Raw genomic sequence first — 11,495 nt, 5'->3', positions numbered from 1 at the left:
TGTTTAATTTTGTTTCTATTAGATAACTGAACATTTAACGAATTATAAATTTTGTGCTTACTTATTTATTGCAATTTCATAATAAAAAAAATGCATTTTTTGTTTTTTGTTCGAAAAATAACATCATAAAATAAACGAATATAAGAAATACAGATACATATTCTCCCTGCAGTGCGACAAATATATGTGGCAATCATCGAGTGTGACATAATATAGTTATTGTCGCATGTTTATATGCTTATACTTATTACATTTCTATTTTTATAAAATAATAAATTTAATATTAAAATCAATTTATAATAATATAGTAACTACGTACATAATAAATAATAATTAATATATAGTTTAAGATGCACGTGTATGTTTATTTTAATTGAAATATTTTTAATATTTCAATAATAGATTTAATTTTTATTATTAATAAAATAATAGGTTTTATTTAAAAAAAAGAAAATTATTGAATTAAAAGAAATCAATTTTGTTTTATATATAAAGCATTTATAAGAATTTTTATAAGAATTAAACAAGTGATTTTCTATTGATAATTTGAAAATTAAAATTTGTATCATTTTAGATAGTAAAACATATATACATCTAGAAAATCTCATTTAGAAAAGATGAGATTTCATGTTTTTAAAAATTACATATCATTATTTATTTAATTATATTATTATTATAATACATTTTCTTTTTCAATATAATTGAATATTAAAAATACTATGCTTTAAATTTATTTATTTCAACAAGCATTTCAATGTTTCGCCATATAAGTGCATAAATTACGAGCGAGAAACAGTTCCTTAATTTCTCACGGTGTGCCGGCCGGTGTGCAGACAGACGTATCGCGTGTTTCTTAGCTAGTCATTATTTCACCCCGTAACATTTTCCCCTAAATAACCGCACCCATACTGCAGAGTATGACCAATGATGACCTTTCAATGATACTTTTTAATTTTTCCTCGTTTCCGGTTCAAATCCTTTCCCTGGATACCGGCGTTTTCTAACATTGTGCCGTGCCGGCCGGCTTTGCCGGTCATATCAGTCAGTTACACACATACATGAGCATGTACACATATATGTATACAGAACTAAAGTGGTACGATTTCGTATCCCTGGCTATTCGAGTATGTAATATACAATCTGTATATATCAGTATAGTGTGGACCCCGTTATACACCTAAATGGGGCCTACATTGCGACGTTTCCGATGCTGTGGCAATGTGTGCGCGCGTATAAACCGAATGACTAGATGTTACGGGCAGTCTGGAGGACTGCGCGAACGGAACTAATCGCGTCAGTGCGCATCGCTAGTGGGGATACCGGAACGATCTTCGTAGAGGGGGTGTCTTTGCATGGTAGCGGCAAAGGGTATCGCAGTCTGTCAGAGAGCCGGCAGCCCGCAACGCGAGAGTTGCTGCCGAGTTGTAATTCGAGTTTGAGTATCGTTGATTGAAGAAACATAGGGGGGAAGAGACATTTGTGTAAAATCGTAGTAAAGAATTCGTTTATTTATCCGTCTTTAGATAAAAAAGGAACATTTCGTCTTCGATCTACGTTTAGTGTCGCTGTGTCTTACGACGGTTCTCTCTCGCAGCACCCTCTTATTGACCATCGTATTTGCAAACTACTTGGTCTTCTGTCGCTCTTCATTTTCTCCCTCTTCTGTTCCTATTTCTTTCTTTTTCTGTTTCGTTCTCTCTCTTTCTCTCCCTTGTTTTCTTCTTCTTTTTTTTTAAATGCATCGTAAACGAAAAAGTTGATTTTCAAGAGGCACATATTGTTAACAAATCTGATTGTTCTCTCAGTTTCTTAACCGGATATATTTTGTAAAATTGCCCTTTTCGTGGGAGGAAAAAAACGTCCCTGGATATACCGCATATCGAGAAATCGAAAAATTAAAACTGGATAATCGTGTCACCTAACGAGGTAAGGCAAAATATCTCTTTTTACAGGTATTAGTACTCTCACTCATCGGTGTGAGTCGTTAAAATTGTAAAAGTTGTAAAAGCAAGTGGTGGGATTGAAATTTCACAAAACTATGTATAGATTTTATCGGTTGACTATGTGGACGCGGGAGGGGTTGTTACTAAGGGGTAGACTGCAGTGGCGATACTAGGGTACTATTTCATGCTTTTATTTCAATATTTAAGAAAAGTGTTATATTTAGAGATTGACAAACCATACGAATCGTTTCATTTCTTTTAATTTTCTTTTCCTTTCGAAAAATATACACCGACATTCGATCAAAAAGACGAAACAAAACTCACCAAAAATTGTTATCATTATTTATTATTTTTTTTAATCTTCAATTGCAAATCAATTGCTTCTCTGTATTTCTACGATCTTTTTAGAAAAAAAAAAATAAATAAATAAAATCTTTTGAAATTCGCGATTTAAGAACAGGCGCTTAATGCCCTGTTTTGTAGTCAGCTAGCCCGAATTTGGATCAATGATCTAAGGTTGTACAGAGAAGCTCGGATCCTGCGCATTCAACGATAGGACATAGCCCTACCGCTTTTCAGGGAAAGGGTCGTGCAAATCCTGCGCAATACTTAACGCTAACACTGTCCGTATGAAATCGCGGTGAGACGACACGGCTTTTCATAAATTTCTCTTCGAAATCTTTCTTGCTCCGGTAAGATTTTAGATCATAAAGAATAAGCGATCATATTTGTGCAAATCCAATGGGTAGCATTTATTTTTTGATTATTTTCTTAATGAAATCGTTCTCGTGAATATAGAAAAAAAATAGAATTAATATAATATTTTTTTATTTAAAATTAATTCTTTGCATCTATAGGAATACATTCAGTAAATATACATATAGTATATATACAATAATACAGTATATATATATAGTGTAGATAGTATATACTATATATACTATATGTATATAATATATATATATATATATATATATATATATATATATATATATATATATATGGAATACAAGTATGGTGTTAAACGAATGATCATCATATGGTTTAAATTTTTTTGTCACAAATTATATTATATTTGCATAAATATAGTGATATATAAAATGTGAAAGTAGTGTATCCATTCTAATAACGAATAAGGTGGGATATGAGAATGCTGATGAAAGTATGATGTTATACCATATAGGACATGATATCCAAAAAAGTGTTAGTGAAAAGTGGCAATCAGTGGATTGTGGTTAGACTATCGGCTATCGTCAAGAAATTTGATCCGAATGACACATTTAAACGGCAAATTTTCCTTTGAGGAGAAACTAAGTGACAAATAATAAATGCCTTGTAACAGGGATCCATTTACAAATTTACAACTTTACAAATTTCACTGGATAATTATGGATAGTTATAGAAATAAAATATGTTTGTTATCAACGGCGAATGAATAATTGGATTATTTTTTGCACTTTGTTTTAGCAATGAGTACCACGGATCCTACTGGAGAGGGAGGAGGGGGAGGGGTGACGAGTACAATATCACCAACAAACGTTGAACAAAATATATCTCCGGTTATACCGGTGACCGGTAGTGCGGTGCAACCAGGCTCTCAACAACAGCATCCACCACCGTCACCACTAAGCGGTTGTTACCTTCTCGTTGTGCTTCCAGAGCCTCATACTGCGCAGCATAAAGATCTCATCTTAAATCGTCTAGCGAAAGGTAAGTCCAACTTTCTAGGAATAGAAATGGAATATCGAAATATATTTTAATTTTTCGCAATTCGAAGAAAGAAGACAATATATCATAATAATTTTTTTATTAAAACAAAAAATTTGGAGAAAGGATTAGAAAAATTAGAATTTTTTTTTCTGAAAAATTTTAAGAAGTTCTCTTGATAGAAATTTCAAAATTAATTAACGCACAATGTTCAAAAAATTAATTGTTCTTATACTTTAGACTTCTCCCTCCCCCCGCTAATACGCTAAGAATTTGTATTACGATAATATAACATTTGAACATTTTTTTTAAAATGTCGTCAATAAATGATAGTAGCAACAAATTGATAAAATGTATTTTATGAATTTTATTATTTTGGTGCATTTAACGTTTACAATTAAAATTAAGTTATTATGATTTCACATATTTCGTCGTGTTAGTTCCGCACATGATTCCAAGCACTAACGGTTCTCTTTCGCTGTGCGTTTTCCTTCCGATTTATCGGACGAGCTTACCCAACAACTTTATACAGGTCCCCCTTGTTGCTAGGCGGAGTTCGAGCGGACGTTGGTTAGTAAGGAAATCGAGTGGTACCTCGATTCGTCATTAATCGTTAGTTGTCAATTTTTAAGAAGCATTGTGATTCGCTTGACGCTCAAACTCGTCCCACTAAGTTAATTACTTAGAATCTTTTTATTACTCGAATAAATTTCGCTTTCAAAGATCAAGTATATATTTTAATAAGACAATAAAACAATTTGAACAAAAAAAATGATTTTCTTGTCGAGAAAATAAATAAATATTAAAATGATTAATCCTATGATAATAAATTTTAAATTAATTATTAATCGAATCGCGAATATAAAGCAAATAGCGTTGTTATAAAAAACATGAAAAGAAATTATTCAAAAAAATTTATAATGCGAAGAAATTTATTTATTCTACAAATATTTTTTTTTTTTTTATTTTAGAAACAGAATTATGAATAGGATACATTGTGTCGTTGATTACTTTTTTAATGAAAGGATTTATTTAACAATTTAATTCAATTGTCCTAAAAAAAAAAAATTTATGCAAAATAAGAAGTGAACAGCGAAAAATGTTAGTGATATGTTAACACGTGATATAAAAATTTTTTATGTTGTATTAAACGAGAATTTTTATTATTATAGAGAATAAAATGGAAAGAGATGAATGGTGTAAAAAAAAAAAAAAAAAAAAAAAATAACGAATAAAAAGGAAAAATCTGCACTTGTGAGTTTGATGCGGTATGCGCATGTTAGACCGGCCTACGGCCACATCCCCGCAGTCACCAGAACTTCGATCAATAATCCATCTAGACTGTATGTAACGAAAATCGTTGCTATATATATATATGTATATATATTTTATATATATATGTATATAATGAGAATTTCATATTATTATTTTATAGCATAATTAAATAAACAATGGTTGCATTTCTATTTACGTTGCAACATGCATAGAAGGAAATAAATTGAACCAAATATAAGCGCGCAAAGCGTGCATGCGGGATCAAAAAGGTAGGAGGAGAGATGAATTAGGAGATGAGTTAGGATAAGAGGGACAGATTAAAAACGTTGCGAATACCGTAGTTGCTCGATCTTTAGTTAAAAATCATTATTTATTACTTTGTTTTCGACGTGAAAAAAGCCTATAATATAAAAAAAAGAAACCTACGTTATTTAGATAGTAAAGTGCATATGAAATCTGAATACTAAGTAGAGAGATTTCGAATATTTAAAAATATTAAAAATTTACATAATTCTTGAAGAATTACAATGTAAAAAAAAAAAAAAAAGGGTATCTCATTTAACATATGATTCTATTGAATTTAATGGATTACATTAAGTAACTTTGAACTATTTTTTTTACTAATTAATTCATTCATTGGTACAATAGAAATCGTTGCATCTTCCACGTATACTCAGTTCGTTCATCTGGGTCATTTGCATGCGATAGGTATGGAAACGTTAGCAAGTTTTATGTGACTCATGGGTTGCCCGTGTAGACACATCACAGGAAGGATTGGTAGAGCGGAAAGAAGGCGAGACGTGAATTCATTTGTGTACCTTATTTTAAGGTACCTTCAATTTTGACTTGTTCATTATATTGTATCTTTTCCTTCAGTATACTCATACGTGTTATGAATAAAATGCAAATAAGAAAGTGGATAAAACATAGTATGTATAAACTCTTAAAGATGTTAAGTAAGATTTTTATCAAGAAAAAAAAAATGTACGAGAAAGAATATCAATCAAAATGTAGTATTGAAATATTAATAACAAAGATGTATATTTTGTTATATTGATTTATTAAATTGGTAATTTTATATCATTTAGGATAAATCGATGTGCGCAAATATTTACGTGAATTAATATACAGTAATAATGGTTATAAAAGGTTAATATGATAATGCGTATGCAGATACATGTATGGGTATGCATTTATATAGATATTGTACGAGTAATCACACATACATAAGATAGGAAGGCATACTTGTCGGTATGAATCATGATTGAGGACGTGGGGAGCATCGCGAAAGTTGAAGTTATTCGATGCTTGTAATATCCGGAAGAACTTACTCGTCAAGAGTTCTATCGAATCGAATGAGAAAAAAATTTACGTTATATGCTTTATCGAGCTATACTGGTTTATTCAATTACGGGAGACGATGCGTGCACTAATTTAATTTTGCGCGTGTACTTGTACGTATATATGTGTGCATCTCTATGTATATGTATATATATATCGTATACGCGTGCGAAATTAAATGCAATTAATTAATGTGTGTATTTTAATTAATCATTAAGTAAATAACAATTATACTTTTTCTTTTTTTAGAAAAAAATAGATATTTTAATATTTAATTGTTCTTTCTTCAACATGTGTTTTTTCTTAAACAGAAATAAAATATTTTTTCCATAGTTAATGATCGGTGATAAATAATTTTCTTCAGACAGAGACTCTAAGAGAAAAAAAGAAAGTTTGGCTAAAACTATTATCGAGCATTATTTTCTTTGGAGAAAATTTGACGTAAAAATGAAAAGAACAGAGATATTTAGTAAATTATACAGAACGACCCTTCACAATTTCGTCGTACCGCCAACTGAATATAGTGTGTCTAATTTTATCGCGGCATTCGCCAGTGATTTGCTCTCTCGTGCAACGTGCTCTTCGAATCGTGAAACTCTGTTTCTCGGTTACCTTGTTCTTGAACCTGACCCTTACACCAAATAACATACTTACAGTTAGCATTGATACTCATCAAGTTATAACGCAAGAAAGATTTTCCGATCTTCTTGTGTTTTCTTCATAATTTCTCTTTTATCTTTTCCCTTTCTTTTTTTTCTTCGTTTCTTATCGTTTCTTATTGTCATCGAAGATATAACTCTGTCTCGTTTCGAGAATTTTTCGAGCATAATTCTCTTCTCTTTACCTATATCATTGTATCATTTATTTATTTATATCGTGTATTTAAAATATCCATGTTTTAACTATGCTTTATACCTATTTACAAATTTATATCGATTTAATATACACATATGCAGTTAATTAATATTGTTATAATGATTTTAATTAAAAATTATCTATATTTTATATGGACAAAAGTTCACATGTATCTAATGTTTTAGAATTTGAAAATTATTTTATGTAAGAGATATTTTTTTTAATTGAAGAAAAAGATGATTGCATATATTTTCCAATATATGGAATTATCATGAAACGTGAAAATTAAATCTTTGTCTCGTCTTTAACAAATCCTTGGATCAGGTCTTCGCCCTTCTCTTAAAAATATAAATAGCCACGGACGAGCTAAGTCGATCTGTGTGTGCTATTCTATCAACTTCGTATATGTTCATATAATGGTCACTAGTTTTATTATTATCCATATCCGATTTTTTTTTTAAATTCTTATAAATTGTAATAATGAATTTGTGAAATGCATATATTGTTATAAAATTTTTTTTCCCACATAAATACGATAGAAAATGCATATATATTTGATCAAAGAAACGGCAATAATTGACACTTATGATTGAAACAGGTTAGAACAACAGCTTCCTATCGACCTCGTTCGTTCTCTCTTTGTGAGATCAATCAGGAATGATGTCAGCAATTTTCGAAGAAACTGTTTGACCCTGTTAAACAACAAAAGCTTTTGTACACGTTTACATGCTCATAAAAAATTCCATTCTTCATTCATACTTGTATTTCATCGAAATATACCCATGTATCGAATATGTAATTTATTATGTTTAATTAATCGCGAAAAATGTGACTTGTCATGGATTACAAATTATCAAAGATTATAAAGCTTATGTCGAGAGAAGAGTAACCAGTGAACAAACGTAATTAGGATTCATTTTTTAACATTCACGCAAAATCTCGAGAAGAAAAGAAGGGAGAAAGAAAAAGAAAAGTTTGAATAAAGTGTATAAAAATAATTGAAAAATTTGCCGAAAGATAAGGGAGGAAATGAATGCAAATCGAGAAAGGCGATAGAAAGGAATGTCTAAGATTCTAAGATACCGCACGAGGGGTAAATGCTCGAACGAAGAAAGCCATGATTCTATCTATATTTAACTGTATTTTCGACTGCCGTTTTTAAGTAGAACATGCCTACAAAGCATCAACGTAGGGCACAATTTCATCACAAGTGACCCTTTCTTGAAGAAAATCTTTGATTGGACTTACTCAAATATTAAAAAAATTCAAAAAACATATATTTACTTAATTAATTGCAATTGCGTTTATTAGAAATTGATATTAATTGATTGAGATTAAAGTTTCGTTTAATTTTATTCACATCTGTTTATGTTTCCGCGGATGATATGGGATGTGAATGTTATAAACAAATAAGTATATAATAAACAATTCATAATAATTATAATGATTAAATAGACTGATGTATGCTCGTATACACTTATATACTAAACTAAAAAAAAAAAAAAAAAAAATGTGCATAGTTCGTCACGCATTAGAAGACACGACCCCCGACGCACGGCTTCTCTTGTATCATCGTCAGGGCTTCCGATCAATTTGACATAGAGAATTTGCTGGTTCTGTGGTTCAACTTGACAAGTTAAGCGATTCGAAAGAATTATAGTTATATGGTTATCACATGCATAATTGGATTTAAGGATTAATTTTAATTATTCTTGGTATAAATTTTTTTCTATCCTTGCAACATGAAAAGTATTATCTTCTCGCGAATAATTTTTTAATTCTACGAATTCTCGAATTTTCAATCTGCTCGTTTTACTTCGTTTGTTTAAATTTACTTTTTTCTCTCTCTGTCTCTCTCTTTTAAATGTTAAATGCACCGTTTTAAATCGAGCGAACAACTGTTTGTCAATACTCGTGTTTATAATTCAACTTTGTATGTGTTCTAGTTTTGTTGTTGGCAATCATTTATCGAAAAAAAATTATTAAATTAATTCGTTACGATTATTCCACACGATATATAGTTTCGTATATTTCTGCACTTTTATCACACGTTTCAAACAACTTTCAAATTCATATAAATTAATCATTATGGTGTACATTATGGTGTTCACTATATTCGTATTGCGAATGAATCGATCATTTATCATTTATCAATTGTTTTACCATCTTTTATGATTTTATACACGCAATGAAATCATCGATTCTTTCATTTTTAACATTCTCTTAATTTTATAATTAATGATCGTTATATTTTATTATAAAATGAAATATAATGAATTCATATCATATATGTTATTCATATTATAATTGGATTAAACAATTTTGAATTATCATTCGATAAAATAATCGAATTAATTGAAAAACTGAATCAACTGAATCAAGTGTAATCTTTCGATTTAAAAAAAAAGTTATAAACACTTGGAGAATGATTTATTATTTTTCTTTCCACTTCATATTCGAGTATAAATTATTAGCACACGCACACATACACGTGAAAAAATTTTAAATTCTTGAAATAATATATTCATAAGTTTAATTTATAAAAGTATATTGTTACAAATAGCAGGTATAGATATATCGCAATATTATGTAATACACATAAAGCACAGACGAACGATTTACGATATTAGGAAAAAATGTTGTCATTAAAAGTTAGGTTATATTTCAATTTCTGACATAGATTTGTACATATATACATATATATACATATAATATGGGATAGACGTTTATGTATTATTTATACATTCGATGATTATCTATTTATTATTATTTATATACGTACATAGGTCTGTATGTCTGCTTTCGAAGCAGCTGGTAGTTGGAAGAGGCTTTTCACGTAGAAAAGATAAAATAACAGTAACGGAGATGGCAATAGAGAGTGGGTGCAGGATGTGCGATCGATTGCCGGCTACCGCCGGACCACGTGACGGGGTGCGGTATTCGTGACGTCATGGAACTTCTGTTTTATTCGTGGTATCGACATATTAGTATTTTTTTCTTTTTTTCTTTAAAAACGATCATTCAATGAACGCTTGATTCGTTTAATCCCATTTCATAGATCAATCTCCAGGTTCTATTCTTTGAACGTGAAATATAGAATTCGTGGGCGGAAAAAGGTGAAACGGAGAATCTTATCGCCGATTTCGCTTATGCACCGACATATATATATATATATAGGAACATGTGAAAAAGAAAATTTTTATTATCGATGCAATAGATCGAACTGGACGATTACGATTTTATTACTATTGATATTCGTATGATTAAAATTTATGGGTACGAATAGATGATGATTTTCTTGATTTCTTAACCTTCACCTTACGTGAATTCAGCCCTGAACTATCCTCACTTTACGAAGCCAAACCAATGCCGGAGACTCTTAGGTAGTTATGTGTCACATTGTAATCGTAGTATTTCGATCATTTACCTTTTAGGTTGTGATGAATACGATCAAAATACGATTAAACATTATATTATTTGTAATAATAATAATAACGAGAAAAATATATTGATCAACATTAACGATGATTAGGAGGCGTTGATTGAATCTTTGACAACGTTATTTCTCCCTTCTCCTGAAAGTTGCTTGAATCAGCTTTAGAAGGGAACCCATAAATATCGATTAATAAACCGTTCCCTTCTAATTTTTCCGTTTCAGGTTTCCTGTCATGGGATAAGGATAGCTGTCATGTAGATTTAGAAAAAGAATTACTGGCGTTGGTGGCACAAGCTCCCGAGGGAGAAGAAGCTAGAAATGGTATTTGAATTAATTCCCTCTGGAATCTATTTTTCTATTTCGTTAATGGAAAATATAGAAAAAAAATTTTCGAAAATCGGCCAAAAAATTTAATTTTCAGGCGAACGACTGATTCAATACGCTACAGAAAACCTCGTCACCGAGGTTTTGATTCACCCGCAAACGAACACATTATTGCAATGTATTCGCAATCTTCTCGCAAGTTTCACGAAACACCGGCATATCATACACGCTGGCTACACGTTCGGTGGAAATGGTTCCTGGATACTGCAAGTACGTCTCTCGATTATATGCATGTATAAGAATTCGAATCGTGGAAATCACAAGTGGAAAATTATTCGTGTCTAATTCTAATTGATGATTTCATTATTGAGATAGAACTTTATGCTTTCCCATTTTTCCTGAATGAAAATTAACGATGTTCAATCCAGGATGGAACCTTTAGCCTCGCCGATTTCCTGGACGCCTTCAGCGAACACGAAGTGCAAAGAGTTCTTCGAGCGTACGAGAACAGCGTCACGGTAGACATTCATTGCGCGAGCGTTGGCGATTGGACGACGAACAGATTGTCCAAAGAGGCTTGCACCAGGTTTGTACAACTCCTCTACGTCTCCCCT

General features: G+C 30.9%; 1 protein-coding gene across 1 annotated transcript in view; it reads left to right on the top strand.

Moving 5' to 3' along the window:
- The first annotated feature begins 1,364 nt into the window (after positions 1–1,364).
- Positions 1,365–11,495, top strand: part of LOC725131 (microtubule-associated protein futsch) — a 31,782-nt gene continuing 21,651 nt past the window's right edge. The window contains exons 1-5 of the mRNA XM_026441696.1: positions 1,365–1,926; positions 3,411–3,653; positions 10,780–10,878; positions 10,979–11,151; positions 11,310–11,467. Coding sequence (XP_026297481.1) covers positions 3,413–3,653; positions 10,780–10,878; positions 10,979–11,151; positions 11,310–11,467 — 671 coding nt within the window. The 5' untranslated portion in view covers positions 1,365–1,926; positions 3,411–3,412. The remainder of the gene's footprint in view (positions 1,927–3,410; positions 3,654–10,779; positions 10,879–10,978; positions 11,152–11,309; positions 11,468–11,495) is intronic.

This window comes from Apis mellifera, linkage group LG7, assembly GCF_003254395.2.
Source record: "Apis mellifera strain DH4 linkage group LG7, Amel_HAv3.1, whole genome shotgun sequence".
Taxonomy (NCBI): domain Eukaryota; kingdom Metazoa; phylum Arthropoda; class Insecta; order Hymenoptera; family Apidae; genus Apis; species Apis mellifera.
Note: the sequence above shows the minus strand (reverse complement) of the source record. Positions and strands in the feature narration are given on the sequence as shown.